Source organism: Podarcis pityusensis, assembly GCF_964106645.2.
Source record: "Podarcis pityusensis genome assembly, chromosome: 1".
Classification (NCBI taxonomy): Eukaryota; Metazoa; Chordata; class Lepidosauria; order Squamata; family Lacertidae; genus Podarcis; species Podarcis pityusensis.
In genome coordinates, this window is record NC_138028.1 from 61,729,952 (window position 1) to 61,750,946 (window position 20,995).

A 20,995-nucleotide genomic window follows, 5' to 3' on the forward strand; every position below is an offset into this window, starting at 1 on the left:
GGGCTCTGCACCCCTGATCCACTAGGCGCTGGGGTGGATTGCACCTTGTGCCTTGCAGAGTCAGGCCCAGGCTGCCACCACGCCCAGCACTGGCAGCAGCAACAAGCAGCTCTGCCTCACCCAGCCCTGCCAATTGCCACCCCACCACCACACCTACCTGATTCCCCACTTCACTTCTTACTTCCCTCTGTGCCCCCCAAGCCTACTGCTGTGCCCCCCCCCATTTACATGATTTTGACCTGTGCTCCCCTTGGAATATCCTGGGGGGGCTGCAGGGGGCCATATGGCCCCCGGTTGGAAACCACTGATTTAGAGCAACATTCTTCTTGAAGTCAAAGATGGATGCTTTGGCTCAGTTTGATGCCTCTTGTACTATTCTGGAGGCTTTTTGGAAGGTGATTGGCATTTCAAACCAGGGACCTTGGTAGCAGGACACAGGCGGCCATTGCAGCTTGCTAGGGAAAGAAGTTACTATCTGTTCTGTACTGTGCTACATCATCATCACCATGCATATACCCAGTGGGTGGCATTGCAGCTACTAATTCAAGAAGGATCAGGTAACTGAAGGAGTCAATTGGGTTCTTTATGGTCTTAGAAAGATTCTACCTCCGGACTGACTCCTCAGACTAAGTTGGTTGTTGCTTATGAACATCCCATCTCAAATGCCCATCCCAACTTGATAACCTACCACTTCCAGACCTGCTGCTTGTGTTTTGCTTTATGTAAGCACTCATTAATTTTTTTTGAAACTGAGTGCTCTCTCTTTGGTGCTGAAGGCTTGAAGCACATATCTAGCTGAAATATTTTTTAAGGGCTTCAACTGAAGCAAATGTATAAATATGATTTATTTTTAGGCACTGCTATTATTTTAATAGTGTTATGATTCTGTTTAATTGGACATCTTGATAATTATGTGTCATTTTTCTTTTCTTTTTTTCATTGTTCGCTCTGCTGTGAGCAGTGGCAATAAACTTAATAATAAATAAGCAAATTAGTTACCTTCACTGTTGCAAGTCTATCGCCCATTCCACCTATCACATGCCTCTAGAATAGTGCTGTATTGTCATTGAAACTAGAGGCAAAGAGGTTGATCATGCCCTGCTAGGTCAGGCTGAAGACCCATCTAGTCCAGCATCGTTTTGCAGTTGCCAGCCATATGCCTATGGGAAGTCTGATAGGGAACCAGATGCCTTAGGGAATATTAAGAATGCAATTGAGACATATCTGAGTTGGGCAGAAAACCACCAGGGCATGCCTGTACGAGGTTTATTGTGCAGCTGCAATGTTGGCCCCTATCTTCATTTATTCTTAAAATGTGTTAATTGCTTTTCCAAACAACTTGCTGCTAAAGATGGCTCACAATTTTAAGAAAAGGTAAATTTAAAAATACAGATGAATATAATGCTACATTTATAACTGCTAAGGGCAGTAAAAGGTCATGTATCCCAAATGCCAAATAATAAAAATGTTTTTACCAGATGTCTGAAAGAATTAGGCAGGCCCCATTTATGGAGGGAGTTTCAACACTGAAGTGTCATAACAGTGAAAATTCAGTTCTGGGTCCTGCCTAGACTGTAGCCTCGCAGAAAGATGGAACTTGGGGAAGCCTTCTCTTTCATATGGTGTACTTTGTAGATAAGCCAGTACTCAGGTGTTTTCCCTCAAAGAGGTACAATGTGTCTAAGGTTATGCACTTATGCAACACCCCAAAAAGAGGACTAAAGAGGATAGGGCTTTGCATACAATTGGCATGTGCTATTGTATATGTAGAGCTGTATTTATTTAAATTGAAATACAATGCATCTTATTGTAGTGGGGCAGACTTTGACAAGGTCACCTGTTTGCTTGCTCAGCCTGCTCTCCAGGAGCTAAGATAAGCAGCTTTAAGGCCTCTACTGTCCCTTCTTATGGTTCATAGATGTTCATATACAGTGGTAACTCGGGTTACAGATGCTTCAGGTTACAGACGCTTCAGGTTACGGACTCCGCTAACCCAGAAATAGTACCTAGGGTTAAGAACTTTGCTTCAGGATGAGAACAGAAATTGTGCAGCGGCAGCACGGCAGCAGTGGGAGGCCCCATTAGCTAAAGTGGTACCTCAGGTTAAGAACTGTTTCAGGTTAAGAACGGACCTCCAGAACAAATTAAGTTCTTAACCTGAGGTACCACTGTAATTGTAGAATCGGAAGGAATCCCAAGGGTCATCTAATCCAGTCCCCTGCAATGCAGGAATCCTGCCCACAGCTGTCCCTGGGTGGGCTCGAACCACCAACCTTCTGGCCAGATGTACAGCCAGATGTACTGATCCATTGCACCACAGGCTCAATGTTTGTTGTTTTTAAACCAGATAGGCTATCCAGTAGAGAACTCCCTCAAACAGAGAACTGGAACCTGTTGCCTTTTGGACTACAGTTGCCTAATCGCTGACCATTGACCTTGCTTGCTTGGCTGATGGGGCTTGGAGTTCAGCAACATCTGAAGGGCTACATGTTCTCAATTACTGAAACAAAGAACTGTCCTCTGATAGCCCTTCAAATGGAGCTGCAAAGTAGGGCATGTGGCTGTTTTGTCATAGACTGGTCTAAATGTGCTTCCTTTGTCAAGGAGTTCCCAAGCCTGAGAGGAACCACTGGGAAGGCCCTTTATGAGTTCCTAGCAAACATTCATCAGATGTTGACAGTACTGAAAGAAAGGTCTCTCCCAAAGATCTTCAAACCCAACCAAGGTTCATACGGGAGAACAGAGCCTTTCAGATAATCTGGGGCCAAGTTATGTCATCAGGCTTTGTAGATCGCAACCAGAACTGCCCAGAAATGGACTGAAGCTGTTGTAACATGGGACTTGCATTCTTCCTATAGCCACCCCAAAGTTAACAAGCTGACTGCCACATTCTGAACCAGCAGACGCTTCTGAATGCTCATCAAAGGCAATTCCACACAGAACATGTCACAGTAGTCCTAACAAGCTGCAATTTAAGGCAGATGTCACTGAGGTCAGATCTGATATATATATTTGTGTGTGCATATCTTTACATAGCCATAGATTTTTGTCTGGGAACCCTCTCCCAATCAAACATAACATTACTAATTTTTAAAAGGTTTTAATAGAGACCATGCCACAGCAGTGACAAGCAAGCTGCAGCTGGCACTTGGGTGGGTGGCAGCAATAGTGGATGGGCCACCAACCTGCCCCCTCTCCCAGTCCAGTCCCTGAGTCAAGGGACTCACCTTACCTAATGGGAGAGCCGGCATTTCTTTGCAGAAGTGCTTTCTACGTAGGGCCCCTGCAGTGTTTCATTATGGGAGCTTCAGGAAAGAATATCAATTGTAGGCTGCAATCAGTCACTTGGAAGTAAGTTCCACTGAGCTAAATGGGACTTCGTTCTGAAGTGGGATGTTTTAGGATCGCACTGGGTAACTTAAGCTTCCCTTTAGACAGGTTTTTTTTTTTTTTGCAGGGGCAGCATCATACTGGGCATGACTAAATTTCCTGGGACTGTTCTATCGAAACTTGACCATACAAACCTTGACCTTGTTGGGTCCAGGGCCGTCTTAAGCATATCCTGCACCGTGGTGCAAAGATCCCTTCGGTGCCACCACCACCCCGGTTTCCCAGAGTTGTCGACCTTTTTAAGGGGGCCCCCCAAAGTTGTTGACCTTTTTTATGAAAGGTTCCCCAGAGTTGTTGACAGAACTTGAGAATTCCACAAGATTTAACTACAGGGAAGGAGGAGAGTCAAGAGCTGGGGGTGGGGGGAACCTACCCCTTCCTTTACTGGATAAAAAGAGAGAGAGAAAGTGGGACAGAGGAAAGCAAAAAGGAGAAGGCATTCAACCCACCGATGGAGAGGAGAGGAGGGCGGTGGTCGGGAAACTGAGCCGGGGCAGAAATAGAGTCACTCCTCCCGCCAATGCAGGCTTCCCTGATCTCCTCAAAGTGAGTGGGTGGGTGGGTGCGGCAGGACAGCAACAGATTGTCCTTGCCCACAACCACACACACAGTGTATGGGGTGTGTGTGCGCAGCTCGCTGCATTTCACAACGCTACTTAAAGGGAGAAATATAATAATAAATAATAAATAATAAATAATAATAAATTTTATTTATACCCCGCCCTCCCCAGCCGAAGCTGGGCTCAGGGCGGTTAACAACAATCAAAATAATCCAACATTCTAAAAACCTTTCATTATAAAAATTAATTAAAATCAAATTAAGCAAACCATTAAGCAAAATTCTGTGCAGATTGCCAGAGGAGGGGGTCAGGCTGCGCCCTGACCAAAGGCCTGGTGGAACAGCTCTGTCTTACAGGCCCTGCGGAAAGATGTCAGGTCCCGCAGGGCCCTAGTCTCTTGTGACAGAACGTTCCACCAGTTTGGAGCCGCGGCCGAGAAAGCCCTGGCTCTAGTTGAGGCCAGCCTAACCTCTCTGTGGCCTGGGATCTTCAGGATGTTTTTATTTGCAGACTGTAAGTTCTTCTGTGGGACATACCAGGAGAGGCGGTCCCGTAGGTACGAGAGTCCTAGGCCGTATAGGGCTTAGAATCATAGAATTGTAGAATTGGAAGGGACCCAGGGGATCATCTAGTCCAACCCCCCTGCAATGCAGGGAAATGCAGCTGCCCCTTACAGGGATCAAACCTGCAACCTTGGCATAATCAGAACCATGCTCTAGCCAACTGAGCTATCCAGGAAGAAGGCTTTAAAGGTTAAAACCAGCACCTTAAACCTGATCCTGTACTCCACCGGGAGCCAGTGCAGCTGGTATAGTACCGGATGAATGTGATCTCGCAGCGAAGACCCCATAAGGAGTCTCGCCGCGGCATTCTGCACCTGCTGGAGTTTCTGGGTCAGTCTCAAGGGCAGCCCCACGTAGAGCGAGTTACAATAATCCAGTCTGGAGGTGACCGTCACGTGGATCACAGTGGCTAGGTCAGGGCGAGAGAGAAGCCAACTGCTTAGCTTGGCGGAGATGAAAAAATGCCGCCTTTGTTATAGCTGTAATCTGCGCCTCCATAGAGAGGGAGGTATCGAAGATTACACCCAAACTCTTAACGGACGATGCTGGCACCAATTGCACCCCCGCAAGAGATGGCAGTTGCCCCCTCAATCCCATATCGCCCCATCCCAGCCAGAGGACCTCTGTCTTCGAAGGATTCAACTTCAACCGGCTCCCATGTAACCATCCAGCCATAGCTTCCAGACATCTGGTCAGTGTGTCTGGGGCCGAGTCAGGATGGCCATCCATCAACAGATAGAGTTGGGTGTCATCGGCATACTGATGGCAACCCAGCCCAAAACTCCAGACAAGCTGGGCGAGGGGGCGCATAAAGATGTTAAAAAGCTTCGGGGAGAGAATCGCACCCTGAGGCACTCCACACACCAAGGAGTGGCGCGATGACAATTCCCCCCCAAGCGCCACCCTCTGTCCCTGACCAGAGAGAAACAAGTGCAGCCATTGAAGGACTGTGCCCTGGATCCCCACGTCGGCAAGGTGGTGGTCCAGGAGTTCGTGATCGACCATGTCGAAGGCTGCTGAGAGGTCTAGAAGAATCAGCAGCCCCGACCCGCCTCGATCCAGCTGCCTGCGGAGATCATCTATTAGGGCGACCAGAGCCGTCTCGGCCCCATGACCAGCGCGGAAGCCGGACTGGAATGGATCGAGAGCCGATGTTTCATCCAGAAACCTACCAAGCTGTTCAGCAACCGCTCTCTCAATCACCTTACCCAGGAATGGAAGATTCGAAACCGGGCGGTAATTGGAAAGATCTAAGGGATCTAATGATGTTTTCTTCAAGAGCGGGCGCACCACTGCCTCCTTCAGTTCCCCTGGGAATATCCCGGTGCCAAGGGACAAATTGATGATATCACCCAGGGGGGCCCGCACCTCATCTGGACACGCTCTAATCAGCCAAGACGGGCACGGGTCAAGAGGACAGGTGGTGGGCTTTCCAGCTCGGAGGAGTCTGTCCACATCGGCTGGGGATATCCGGTCAAAGTGGTCCAATACTGGACCCGAGGACAGTCGAGGGGCCTCCAGTTCCTTTATTGTATCCAAATTGGCAGGGAGGTCATGGCGGAGCAACAGGACCTTCTCCGCAAAAAAGCTTGCAAATGCCTCACAGCTGTGTGTCAAATTGTTATTTAAATTTGGCTGTCCTTCAAGGGACGTTAAAGACCTAATTATACTAAATAATTGCTCCGGGCAAGAGATAGCGGAGGCAATGGAGGCCGAAAAGTAGGACTTCTTAGCGGCCTTCACTGCCATCTCGTAGGTTTTCATAAAAACCCTATAAGATGTTCTTGAGGCTCCATCACTGGCACCCCGCCATACTCGCTCTAGCCGTCTGAGGTCCCGCTTCATTTTCCGAAGTTCCTCGGAAAACCAGGGAGCCCGGTTTCTGTGGGGTCACAGATGGCGCCTAGGTGCGATCTCATCGATGGCTGCTAGGAGCTGGATATTCCAGCCCTCAACAAGCTCAGTCAATGAGTCGCCAGGGGGAGCAAGGTCCCACAAGGCCTGACAGAATCTATCAGGGTCCATCAGCCTCTGCGGGCGAGCCCAAATTGGCTCACCACCTAAGCAGGGTGGGGGTGGAAAATCAATCCTGGCTTTCAGAGCGTAGTGATCAGACCATGGCACCTTCATCGAAGGAGACATGATCACATCTATACCGACACCAAAGATCAAATACAGCGTGTGGCCTGCTTGATGTGTGGGGCCCGAAACAAACTGGGAGAGCCCTAGTGTTGCCATGGAAGACACCAGGTCCAGAGCCTGTGAGGAGGGAGTGGCATCAGCATGGATGTTGAAGTCCCCCAATACCAATAGGTTAGGGAACTCCAAGGCCCAGCCGGCCACCGCCTCCAGCAGGCCTGACAGGGTGGCTGCTGGTGCGCTAGGTGGCCGGTATACCAGCCAGACAGCCAAGCTCACCTCGGAGCCCCACACTAGGCCAACACATTCAATGCCGGGGATCGATGGCGATGGTAGAGCCCTGAAAGAACAATCTTCCTGGATTAATAATGCCACCCCTCCCCCCCGGCCCACAGTCCGCGACTGGTGGAGGACGGAGAAACCCGGGGGCGCCATCTCTCGTAAGGTAACAGTTTTCCCTTCGCGCACCCAGGTCTCCATCACACAAGCCAGGTCAACCCCCTGCGAGGTGAAGAAATCTCGCAGGGTGGCGGTTTTGTTGCCAAAGACCTGGCATTGCACAACACCAGTGACGGAGGTGAGTAATCCTTGCTCATCCTACCCTCGTCCCTCGGGATGGGGCGCAGATTGGAAGGGGTACGAGCATATCCGTATCTCGATCCCCTTGGCCTGTGACATCTGCCCCCACCACCGTACCTCCCTCGCCCCAGCACGGTAGCAATCCCAAGCCTCATACCAACCTCCATTTACAAAATAGAAAAGCAAACCAAACCAAAAACAATTGTACCAAACAAAACCAATCAATATCCAACTCAATATCCAACCCCAAACCAAAATAAAATGGAACAAAATAAAAATACATCAATAAAAACCACCGTTCACGGTGGTACAACAAAGTAAAAAAGTAAAAACCCCTTTAAAACACTTTAAAATATATAAAAACATTTTTAACATTTGCTGCAGCAGCACCAGTGTCCGTAAAGCTGTAGCGGTGGCGAGTGTGGGCCCCGCCCCCTAGGCCAGGTGGAGTGGGCCTACAGGAGGGAGCGGCCTTCCCCAACTCACAGTGCAGCAGCAGCAGCGGTGTCCCAGTGCCTCATGAGGCCTCTTAAGCTGTGGCGGTGGTGAGTCAGTCTGGGCCTCGCCCCCTGGGCCAGGTAGAATTAGCCTGAGGAGGGAGCGCCCTTCCCAACTCACAGTGCAGCAGCACTTAAGTGCACTTGGGCACAGCTAAGGACGAGTCTGGGGGGGGGGGGAGCCAAACGCCTTGGGCAGACCCCATGAAACAATTCTTTCAGTCAGAGTTCAGCTTGGTCTCCAGAAAAGAGCATGGAAGTTGCAGGGGCAGCAGCCAAAGCAGCTCTTTCTGCTCCTGGGTGAGGAGGAGAGTCTTTGCAAGTGCTTTGAAGTTCCCTTCTGCCCGCCGGGAAGCCGCTGCACCGAAAAGGGAGAGGCGGGGTCCTTGCTTGCTGGTGAGGAGCTTTGACAGGGAGCTGCTGGGAGAGGCTCCTGCTTCCCCATTGAAACCATTCCCACCCGCCTCTTCGGGGCTCACCTCCTGCGCTCCTGCCATGCACAGGATGCTTGGGAGGCAAGCTGCACGCCCGGGCGTGCAGGGAAAGCAGAGGCTGCCGGCAATGCCGCACAGCTCCCCCACTTGCCGGGGCGCCCCTGAGAGGGCGGCGCTGTAGCACAGCGCGCCACTAAGCTCTATGGGAAAGACGGCTCTGGTTGGGTCCATCCACGTTTTGCGTCACTATATTTTGCCCTCTCCTTTATACATTTCTTTTTAATATCTTTAAGTCACAAGCAATAATACTAGAGTTCCAAAGCTAGACATGATGCAGTTTCCCCTGAACTGTAGGCCTTATGTTTGACTTCTCCCCCATGTAAACAAAATCCTCTCTGTATGAAGAACAGTGTGTTTGGCAGGGGGCTACCACCTCCCTGACATGTAAAGCTTTCTATGTCAGTTCCTCCCTCCTCCACATCCTCTTTGGGTGGGTGTTTAAAGATGGGATTCTGGCACCTACAATCCGAAGTGAAATGGTTCAAGAAAAACTCTTCTGTGTGATTCTACTGTATGTGTAGATCAGCTGGGGGGAAAAGAGAAGGGAAATGATAGCTTCTTTAGGCATAGTAAGGAAAACCTGAAACTCATTTTCTATAATCAGTGAATGATAGTAGTTATGAATGATTGCTGCAACACCAAGAAAATATTAGCTATCATATTTTGATAACCTGGGTGAGTCAAACTGCTGGGATCCTTTTCTGATAAGCGACCTGGCTGACTACAACCCCCACTGTTTTAGGGCTTACTTATTCACAGGAATTTCAAAGTGAAATAAAGAAAGGGTAGCTTCTCTTTTCGAGAGATCTTAAAATATGCTTTGAGTCTCCCCAAAGCAAACATTTTAAAAGCAAAATTATGGAACCTCTTTTGGAAAAATTATATCAATCTATTTCTTTTTCCATGTGATTTCATAGAGCCAGAGCCCCTCTTGGGGTGCCGAAGCAAACCTGACCACATTTTTCCAGGCTGACATCATCTGTTTCACTCACACTTTCACATCCTGCATTAAACCTCCTGCATGCACATCAACAAGTCAGGATTGTAAAAGGAGTGTAACTGGGGAACTGTTTTTGGGTGATATTTGATAGGAGCAATTGTGCGCACTGCTGTTTTAGAGTAACTGTGGCTATAGTCTACTATGTCAACAAAAGTCACTTTTGCCATATGGAAACCTAATTATGTCAGGATGATCTGTTCCAAAACACTTTGGAGAAATTCAAGTCATTTAAACAAAAAGTAAATCAGTTCTTTTCTTTTTTGAAAAAAAAAGCATTTGAGAATCAACCTTCCTTAAATAACAGTGTTCATATTTCAGAGTTAGAACTTACAGTTAACAGATTTGAGAATAATAAAAAGGACTTTTTAGTTATTTTTAGGTGGTTGAGAATTTATTAGGTGAGAAGAAAACATAGATATTTCCCCACAGTCCTTCAGTATAAGTTTAATCTTACTTTCATTTAAGGCACTGAGTAAAATTCTGGCTCTATGGATATAAATGGCAAAATGCTCCTTGCCTCCCCACTTCAATGTCAATAGTATTTTTAATAATAAACAACAACTGTCCCACAAAGACCCACACATTAAAGCACATTCAAAGCATATAACCTTCCCTGAGGGCATGTAGTTTACCCCTCACAGAGAGACAGTTGCCAGCAGCCTTTACAAACTACAGTCCCCAGGATTCTTTGGGGGAAGCCATGTGCAATGAATGTGCTTTAAATGTATGGTGTTAATGTGACTGATGGTATTTTGGTCTCCTGCACATGTTTGGCCCCATTAATGGGAATTCCTTTTGCGTGAGCCCCATTGAGGTACAGTAAAACTGCATATGGACAGTTCCCATGCCTTTCAATAGGGCCGTTGCCCAGCAGAAGTTCTTCATCACACTTAAATATAGTACTGTAGAATATTCTTGCAATGACAATTTTAACGGGAAGAGCCCAATATGTGATGTTCACTCACAATCTCTTAAGCATCAACCAGAAATGTTAAGGAAGTCCTGGGCATTCCAGAGCATGCTCAGTTCACTTGGGTCATTGGCCAGGCCTCTGGTCCTCATTGTAGGGCTCGATCCTACAAGATGTGTGACACAATCCAGTGGTTATACAAAACAGGGAAAGTTGGAATGTAGGAAGGTGCCTTATACTGAGGCTGACTATTGATTCCCCTAGCTCAGTGACTGACAGACGCTCTCCAAATTCTCTGAAGATGACATGGACTGAACCTGGGGCCTTCTCTGCGTAAAGCTCTAACCCTGAGCTACTGCCCCCCCAACTACTGCACTCCGCCCCCAAGAAACAGAAAGGTGGATAGTGATAAATACAAGCTAGTGTCCAAGGAAACCTGGCCATTACTGATCTCACTAAGGAACTGTATGGCCAGAGGCCATCAATACTTGCATAGAAGAGGTGTCAGCAGTTGTCATTTGTTATACAATAGAAATTCTGCTGAAATTCTCTCTTCGATATGACTATTAAAGGTGCAGGAGCCTTGGTAGTATTCAGTTTTATTCAAAGAAGACCTATTGAAGTAGACCTCCATGACTAAATTAGGTTCATTATTTACATTTTGTCTACTCTGAGTAGGATGTAGTTGTATACAACTCGCTGTCTTGTTTGGCATTTGAGAAGCCCCCAGACAAGCTTTCAAATCACCCCAGGGGGTTCCTGGATCAGAGCTTGAAACCACTTTGCACTATGTGATTTACATACATTTAAAAACACCGGTTCTAGTATTTGACCTGCATCCCAAACAGCAGCCAAAAGGGAAAGTCAGAGGAAGGAAAGGAAGTGTCTTGCCAGTGCATCCCCTTCTGCGTCAGTTACGATCCAGTGATATGATGCTGTCTTGCTGCTCCTTCTGCAAGATGGTTGCTCCAAGCAGTGAGTCACTTCTGTGGTTTGGCAGTTGCTTTCTGGTTTGTCTGCAGGCTGCCATCTGGAGAGTTTGGCGGTGACATAGTGGCTTGAGCATGTGCTTTTTGCGTTGTGGCTCCAGTTCTCTGGAATTCTCTTCCCTTCAAAGTGAAGCACGCTCCAGCATTGTCATGTTTATGTCGTCCGTTAAAAACTTTTCTTTTCTCTCCGATTAGCCTATTTTATTTCTGCAGTTTTTCATTCGTGTTGGTGTATATGTCTTAATACTGTTTTATGATCTGGATTATCTTTCATGTTCTGTTTTCGTTCTCCACTCAGGTATTCTCTGAATATAGAGCTACTTGTAAATTCAGAAACAAACAAACAAAATGTGTGGGGAGAAGGAAGGAACCCCAACATTGTAAATTTGCCAGTTAAAAAAAACCTAACTCAGTTTACATCTAATCGCGGCTTCTAATTCTTGGAATAGCCAGGTTATCCTCTTGGTGAGGTGTAGGGAGAACAAAGGGAGAGGCTTTGTGGGACACGGCAAATGGGTGGGACAGATAGTGAAAAGGACAAAAGCCAAAGTTGAGAGCTGAGATTTTTTTTTAGGCAGTGAAGTGACTTAGAAGGAAAGCAGCAGGCTGGGGCGAGAGCCAGAGCAATGTTTGAGAGCAGTGTTGGATTTCTGTTTGAATTCAAGGCTGCAGCTATGGGAGAAACAAGACTCTCTTGGGGTGTTGATGCTGTGAGCCCCTCCATCATAGGCTCAGGTTGTATATATGTGTAAATGAACCATATATCATAAAGACACCACAGTCTCTGCTGTGCTACATTCCCAAAGGAAACATATATGCCTAGAACCCCTGGAATACTGCACCGTTTGGAGATTGGAGTGGCGTGCATTAGCTACTGTAACAGCACCCTCTCTGTTCCCAGAACTGTTGCATCACTTCAAGTGGTCCTTTGGGCTTGGATGCTATATCAGCTGTGATTCCTTTGCCAGTAGCTGAGGTTATGTGAAGCCCATTCAATCCCATGTTGTTTGGCTTCCTTTCCCCACTGCTCCCCCTCCAGTGTTTTGTGACGCTTCCAAGAAATTATTTGGGACTAGTTTTTTTACCCCTTTTTTCTTTTCACAAGCAATCTATGTCTGGACATGGAGCTGGAAGCTTTTGCAGACATCATTTGAGCTTCTCAGCGCTTGGCTTACACAAAATCTTGCATTTTATAACCAGATCCAGAACAGAAGCAGATACTCCATAAATCACTTTAATGGCCAAGCTGCACATTTTAACTATTTATTTTTAGTCTTGCTTGCTCTGGGATGAGAAAACTTTGAATGTGTATGGCACTGTCACACCTATGTATCCTGCCAAGCGGATCCCCTCCCCTTGTTCTTAAAAGTTGATGTCATACAAAAACTGGCCATTTTTAGCAGTAAGGCTGAGAAAGTGTATTCATCTCCAGCCCTCTTAAAATTCCAATCATCTACGAGTTTTATACATCCTGTAAGTGTAGACGGAGGCTGAGAAGAGGGGCACTTTCACCCAATCCAACACCCCTTCAAGCCCAGCACGTAGGGGGTTTGGGTTGAAGCCCAAATATCCCTCCTCCCCCTACCCCCAGAAGGGTCTATAAGAGACTGCATAGGGAGTCTGGGTAAAAAAGAGGTCAGTCAGGGCTCCTACACTTTTTGATATGTGGACAAGGGAATTTTAGCAGGTGTAGCTTGTCATGCAAGCTAAACTGCCTAAAATTCCCTCTTCTGCGGGAATCCAATATTTTCTTTTTCTATTCAACTGCAATAGGTAGGGGTTATGAAAGATCTAGATGCATTTGAGTGGAAGTCTTTCCACAGCCCTCTGGGATCTGTATGTTCACACAATTACAATGAGTGTAATAAAACTAGGCATATTAAAAAAACACACATTCCAATTGATTAACTGGAAGCAGGCACACCCTGGGAATATTTATTGAGAGGCATGTCCAAATATTAATAAGCATCCTAAATCATCATGTAATATATAATTTTCTTTCTGTTTGCATTGCAGATAATGCCGGTGAGGAGAATCCCATGCAAAGCCAATGCACCACCTGGATCCTTTTTTGCACGGGACAATACAGCAAATTTCTTATCCTGGTGCAGAGATGTGGGAGTAGACGATACTTGTCTATTTGAATCTGAAGGTTTGGGTATGTGTCAACTCCTGCACATCACAATTTCCATTGTACTTATATCGAGGCATCAGTCATGTCCCTAGTGATTATCACTGGGGGCAGGATCAAATCAAGCTTTCTTTGAAATCATGATGCACCACTGAGTCACTTTTTTTAACAGAATGTTCTAGGCCATAGCTGCTTATTTGTTTTAAAATACTGCATTCAAAATATTACAGATACTGCCTTCTATTAAATGTGGTATTACTCTGAGTTGTGATGAAAATGAAAATGAAGGATGTTTTGCGGAATTTCAAGAGAAGACCAGTTCTAGTTTAATTTCGACCACAGTCAGTTAATTCTGCGCTGCAATATTATGGACGCTTATCTTGTGAAAGTCAGTTTCACCACACACAATGGAATTTCTGTCCTGAATGCATACAGAACACACAGTGCCATATTGATGGCTGCAGCAGGTCTCGGATATTTTGATGTCAATAGTCACTAATCAGGGAGCACTAATTAGGGAGCAAGCATAACTCCACACTGTAACTGAATGAAGGGCCTTAGGCAATGCTTAGGCTGCTCAAAACATCCTGGCGTGCTAGCAGAGAGCTCCACCTGTGGCAATGCACAGCGAACAACAGCAGGGCATGTTGGGTGTGGGAATGGATGAACCACATCAATTGCCCCTTTGTTTCCCTGACAAAACAGCACAACTTTATTTCAGCCCTGGGGCTGGTGTAGTTAATTCCCTCCCGCTACTTTGAGTTGGTAGGAAAGAAGAGAGGAACTGAGCGCCCAAACCTCCTGCCCTATCCTCAGTGATTCTGCACAGTGGGTGTGACAGCTGGGCCATAGGCAGATCTCTTTTCCTCTTTGACTTTGTTAGTATATGTCAGGGGCTGGACTGAGGAGCAATGGTGGGGGCTGCACCCCTTTCTCCTGAACCATCCTGAGAACAGGACAGTATAGATTTAGAACAGTGGTTTGCAAAAGGGCATAGTTCAGAGGCTGCAGAGGGGAGAAACCGGGAAATATTGGAAGAGGAACAGCAGGAAGAAGAAACACCAGGGGAGAAACAGCTGACAGACTCAGTGTCTTTGGAAAGCATTCCTGAGCCCCCTCTCCCAGGACCAGGCGAGCATTGAGGGTAGTCAAATAGAAGGCTCAGAGGCAGAAAGATCAGATTAGCCGACGCAGGGGTGATGTAGAATAGGAGAGATGTAGTGGGGTGGGACTTTACTTGGAGCAACACCATTATCTAGGGGATACTGCATTCCTTCATCTCTCACTGTAAATATTGAATAAATTAATTGGTAAGAACTTTTATTGTCTATCTGCTTACTGGCTGCCACCGTGGGAGGGATTGGATTCCCAGAAGCTTGACAGTAGCTACTGTAGAACTGGGAAGATGTCTAATTCTGCAGGACTGGACCTCAGTTGGATCACATATAATGTTTTACTTGTATATTCAAAATCGGCGTTTTATGAATGAATGAAGGAATAACTAAATGCTGAAACCATGTCTAAATAATATTGGAACTATCATTCCACTATGCATAGTTCTTCGTCTTCAGTTGCTGGCTCTTGAAAAAGGAATTCTATCTACATAGTTCAATTAAGTATGCTTATTGGATCATTATTACTGGCATCATTATGATATCCTCTGGAGTGCAAGAGAAATGTGAAAGGGGATGTTGCTGCATCATACCAGACCCAGTCGCTATACATTTCAACAACGGCCAGAATTCTGTATGCCCAAGCATGGGAAAAATGATGAAGCAAGTAGATTGGTTCTGAGCCCCCCCCCCCCCATTTTTCAGAAAAATCTGAAAACAATGGAATATTATTAAATTTACGGTGATGTTAAATGGCGAAGAAAGACTAGTTGATGGGATTAGTAACCCAAAATGGCAATAGGGAATTTGGAGTGTTGGGAAGTGGTGTGGATTATATGTTGATGTAGAGGATTAGTAAAAGAATAGTAATAGTATCCTGCTGTTAGAATGTGAATAAGGATAAATATTGGAAGAAGGCAAAGGCCATAGAGAAAGAGACAGGCTTGATTTCTGCAGGAATCCAAGGTCGTGGCTATGGGAGAAGCAAGATCCTCTTGGGGTGTTAATGCTGTGAGCCCCTCCATCCTAGGCTCAAATTGAATATATGTGTAAATAAACCCTATATCATAAAGACATCACAATCTCTGCTGCCCCTCATTATGAGGAAACCAAACCCTGGGGTAAGCTCCTGGAACCTCTGGAATCTTGCACTGCTTGAAGATTGTGGTAGCATGCAACAATATTTTCCTGTGGAGGGAAAAAAGAAGAACTAATAACTCCAGTAAGCTAATTCTTATTTTAATTTCATACTTAGGCCAAAAACAAGTCCCAAGTGAACTAATAATTAAGCAGCAACACCAAAATTCTACAGCTCTGTAATAACTGCAATTTATTGCTTTGCAGTCTGCACTTAAAACTGTTTAAATGAAAGAGGGATGGTATTACTGCTGGACTGGATCCAAAGTTGCCTTGCGTGAGTGAGTGGAAAGGCACCTTTACTCACACAAAGCTTCACTGACTTCATTCCCCTTCCCATTCCACACAGCTGTCCAGTGCTGTTTGGGAAGGTTCTCCCAACGGTCAAGCGGAGACTTTGGTGGTGTTTCCAAAGGTCCGCAGTAGGGAGGAGAAAGGGGCAGGAAAGCCATGTTGCATGAGTGAAACTCTGCTCATACTTACACGGACCCACCCCTTTATTTTCCCCAATAGCATTCATGATCTATTTGCCTACATGAAAATTGTACCATACTACTTAAACAACTCTAATGCCCACCCAGACCCTGAGGCCCTTCTGTGTGTGCCTCCGTTGAGGGAAGTGTGGAGGGTGGTGATATGAGAATGGGCCTTTTCAGTAGTGGCTCCCCTCTTGTGGAAAGCTCTGCCCAGGAATGTGCCATCACTATCAACTTTTAGGCAATAGGCAAAAAGGTTTCTTTTTATCTGGGCTTTCATCCTTTAATTTGGATGAATTTCATCCTTTTGAACTGTGGGATGTGTATCAATGTGTTATTTATTTTGTGCTGGTTTTGTAATGTTTTTGATCTTTGTACTGTTTTGCCAATAATTTTGAGTCACTTTTGGGGAGAAAACAACCAGTAACTGCAAATAATAATAGTATGTGTGTAGCGTTTTACATATAACTCTTTGCTACATTTGGCAATTGTTTTATTTTGAAGTCTTGTGGTTGTTTCCACAAAATGTAATCCTTCTTCCCAAACAATTACTGCTTTTGTTGTTGTTGTTGCTGCTGCTGTTAATATAATTATTTCATCATTTTTTTAATACCAAAGTGCCTTACAGGATAAAAACTGAAATAGCAAACAAGTTCCAAATCAAATATAAGAACAGGACATAAAATGTTCATCCAAATAAGAAATAAATTCTAGCCATTGTACTTTTAGTTGCCAAGAAATAAAGGTGAAGGATTAAATAGTAAGATACAGAAGCTTGGAAAATGACTTTCCAGATTACACACTGACCTTTTTGCTGGCTGAGTCATCCAGAGAACCGAAGCAGAGTATGAGATGGACCGTTTATTTTTATCTTGACCACCTCTGCCTTCGAGAAGCAACAATTTCAGCAAAGTCATAATCTTAATAATATAATTTTTCCTCCTTTCATGCTTATGACAAATCTCTTTTGATACAAAATTTAGGACAACCTTTTGCCTCAAGATTGCCTTTCAGCCGAAGATGAAGAGAATCAATTGTTTGGTTGGACTTGGAATCAAATAAAAAGTGAAAAGCTGTTGTGATGGAAGACAAGTCTGCTGGAGCACTAAATGAACTCACTGTGCTATCATCAAGAGGCTTCTGTTTTCCACTGCTCAAAAGGTTTTTCAGTGTGTGCAGCTCTTATCTGGATTGCAACTGATCTGTTTGCCTTCCTTTTCAACATTCTTTACCTTGCATTTTTAATATGTGAGAAGATCGTGCTATCCTCATTCTGTCCTTGGCTTCTAATATTACTCATCATCATCATTACGTGATAATTATTAATGTATTTTATTACATTTTTCCAGGCATTTATATACCGCCCAGTAAACATGTCCTCCACTCAAAAATCAAAATCAGTCAAATATGTACAGCTAATTAACAGCTAAAAATGCTCATTTTTTATTTATTTGGTGTTGGCATGAGGCATTATGAATAGACCACTCCAGCAAAACAATGTTAATGTTAATGTGATGATATCCTTTTTAATATGAATGGCAGATCCAAGCCACTGTTTCCAGGGACCGTCCTTTGTGAAATATGTGTCGAGAAGTCTTCCAGTTGGACGGCCTCTTGCTCTGCTCTGGTCAAAGTCATTACGATAAAGTTAGCACAGCTACTTGCAGAAGTAACAACTTGCACAAGTTTTTTGAGGAAAAGAAATATTACTGTTTTGGGGGCTGTGTGTGTGTGTGTGTGTGTGTGTGAATGTGGGGACAGTTTTTCCTCAACCGACTACAGTGGTACCTCGGGTTATGAACTTAATTTGTTCTGGAGGTCCGTTCTTAACCTGAAACTGTTCTTAACCTGAAGCACCACTTTAGCTAATGGGGCCTGCCGCTGCTGCTGCGCCGCTGGCAGGTGATTTCTGCTCCCATCCTGGGGCAAAATTCTTAACCCAAGGTACTACGTCCAGGTTAGCAGAGTCTATAACCTGAAGTGTTTGTAACCCGAGGTGTTTGTAACCCTAGGTACCACTGTACTTGCACTGGTGTTGCACAGCTACATGTTTAGAGAGCTTGTGCCACACACATCACCACACTTATCGTGATGACTGTTAAGTTGTGGGTGAACATATCAGACGACACAGCGATTCTTCAAACAGCTCTTGTTTATTCACAGGCCAGGACAGAACTGAACTGAAGGGTTCAGTCAGCCTGCTTATATAGAGCTCCAGTACAACGTAACTGTAGCAACTTTCTAAAACTATCCAATCACTGAACGTCACTTTCAATCTCTTATTTGCATAACTATCTACAGTATCCCCCTGCTGGCCCAGGGTGAGAACTTCAGTACATAACAATGACGCAGGCAATGTGCATCGTCAGGGCTTTCCCACCACCACACAACTCTGGAAATCCACCTCAATTACAAAGGTGGCCTAACTGAACCTCTGCCCCTGCCCCCCAACCAAGTTTCAGGACTGTAGAGTGTAATCCCATAGAATAACAGCTACCTAGAAAACGTGATCCTCAGGACTGAACCTCATGGATAAGTTACCTTCTTATGGCTATGTACTGGATTATTTTCCAGCCTTCAAGCTGCCAGCAAGGCACCCCTTGCTCTGTGTAATATTTTTTTTTAAACCCATCTGCACATGATTTCATTTATCGATTGCCATTTGCTCCAACTGAGCACTAAAGAGTGGTTTTCCCAGGGGGAAAGTGGCAGGAGAAGACGAAGTGTGAATAAGCCAAATGGCAGGATGGAACCTATGGTCAATCCCTCATAATCTTGCTGGGTCTTTCACACAGCAAAAAATGAGGTAGAACGTGTTTCAAAATGCAACATTATGAAACCCTTTACTTGCCTAGCAAGTCAGGGCAAGGGTGTGATGGGAAACTAACTGGAATTCATTTCCTGAAATTAAATAAATTATATTTTGATTGAATACCTTTAGAAATGGAAGAATAACCAGTTTCCTTCCATTTCCCCATGCTTTTCACTGAATACTTGTTAAAGGGAGGACTTGTTATCCTTTTTGGTGCTAGTGCAATTTAAATGAAGAAAAATGGCAATAATTGTAATTAGAAACCTTTTTATTTGCCTCTGCTAGGCGATGTACTTCCCACACATGCAGCAAATAAAAGACAGTGAAGGATAAAATAAAATGTGAAAGACTCTTTTCAATAGTGCTGTGAAATATGTCTACACATGACATACTTGAAATACTGGTATTTGCAATGCCTTATGAAAGACTTTTGTATCTTTGTGACTTTATAGTTCTGGCAATGTGGCAGTTGCCAGGGCAACTCAGCTTTTTCATGATTAGTAAGACAAATAGGTATGAAAAATCAGTGTAAATTGTGAACGGCATAGCAAATGTTTGTTCTCTCTTCCTACTTTGGCCGAGTGCTTGTTGAGCACCTTGGTGCACCTGATTTTTGATGTTTGCTTTCCCCTATATTTTGTTTTTTCTTTCTTTCATACACACACACACACACACACACACACACACACTACCCAGTTCCTGCTGCTTTGGAAACAACTAAACACTAATATTCCATTTCCCCTCCTGTTTTGACTTTTCTGTAAAAGACTTTCACCTCTAGTTTATTTTTCTATTTTTTTATTGCAAAGGCATCACAAAGGGGTGTCTTCACGACATTTTTTTTTTTTTAAATAAATATTTATTGGGTTTTACAATAGAAATCAACATAATAAACAATGTAACATATATCTTAACATAGTTTCACATTTTCTTTGGACTTCCTCACATCTCCCGCACCCACTTTCATCGTTATAACATTTTGTCAGCAATTTATTATCTTATTTGCATTCTTATATCCCTTCTAGTTTTCATAGTCTTCTAGTTCTCAAAAAAAGTTATATTTTCTCAATCTCACTTATTTTCTTAAAATCATCTAAATTAGTGGTGCTCAATTATTTTGATCTAGCATCCTGTTTAGCATTCACTCAAGTTGCAATGTTTTTGTAAATAATTCTTAAATTTCTTCCAATCCTCCTCATTCCTCTCTTCTCCCAGGTCACGAATTCTGCCGGTCATCTCAGCCAGTTCCATATAGTCTATCAGTTGCATCTGCCATTCTTCCAGCGTGGGTAGATCTTGAGCTTTCCAATGTTTTGCGAGTAGTATCCTTGCTGCTGTTGTTGTCTTCACGACATTTAACGTTAGAATTTCATAAATACATAAAGCGGTTCCACCATGAGAGGGGCAGGACCAGCAGTTTAAAACAGCACTAACAAAAATGGTGAGGAAGGAAGGCAATTGCACTTCGCAGGCCAAAGAGTTCCATAATCTGAGTAAAGACATTGAGGAGGCCCTGAATACACAAAGTTGTGGTTGAGAATTCAACCCATGAGGTAGATGCAGACCAGTTAGCAATGTGACAGTTGTGGGACAGGCCAGTTGTCACTGCAATAGCAGTTCCACCCACAATCCGGTACAAACTGTCCCTGATTTGGCATCAGTGGGGCGACGACTACCTGTGGATGCACCCAGTCTGGTATTCTGTCTTATCACAGATTGGTAGGCCTATGTGACTTTATGTTAGCAACAGGGGATTTGGCAAACCTAACAGGACTTCAGTGTCATGGCAGCGGCACAAAGGCACAACTTGCACCACTGTTGGAGCACACAATCACTACTGCTCGATGGTTTTCTGCTGATTTGGGTGGTATTCAACTAAGTTTTACTCAGCATAGGCCCACTTAAATATATGACCATAGCTAAGTTGGGCCTATTATTTTAAAGGGGTCTACTCTGAGTAACACTTAGATGAATACCACTTAATGTTAATTTATCATAATACTGTAGGTTAAAAATTGTGCAGTAAGGTTTGGTAGCAGTAAAAGTGATCCGTACATATGTGTGCCACGTGCTCAGAAAAAAACATGTTTAATGGCCTGATGCTTATCTATGTTAATATGGCTGGTTCAGATCAACCCTACTGCACTTAGGAAATGTGACCTACTGTTTCACAGTGACAACACAGTAAGCCAAGCTATGGTTTACT

General features: G+C 44.6%; 1 protein-coding gene across 7 annotated transcripts in view; it reads left to right on the forward strand.

Annotated features, from left to right (window-relative positions):
- The window catches only part of GAS2 (growth arrest specific 2), a 127,593-nt gene that overhangs the window by 44,890 nt on the left and 61,708 nt on the right, over positions 1–20,995 (forward strand). For all 7 annotated transcript variants that reach the window (XM_080983978.1, XM_080983981.1, XM_080983977.1 and 4 more), the window contains one exon: positions 13,138–13,279. In XM_080983978.1, the coding sequence (XP_080840104.1) occupies positions 13,138–13,279 (142 nt within the window). The remainder of the gene's footprint in view (positions 1–13,137; positions 13,280–20,995) is intronic.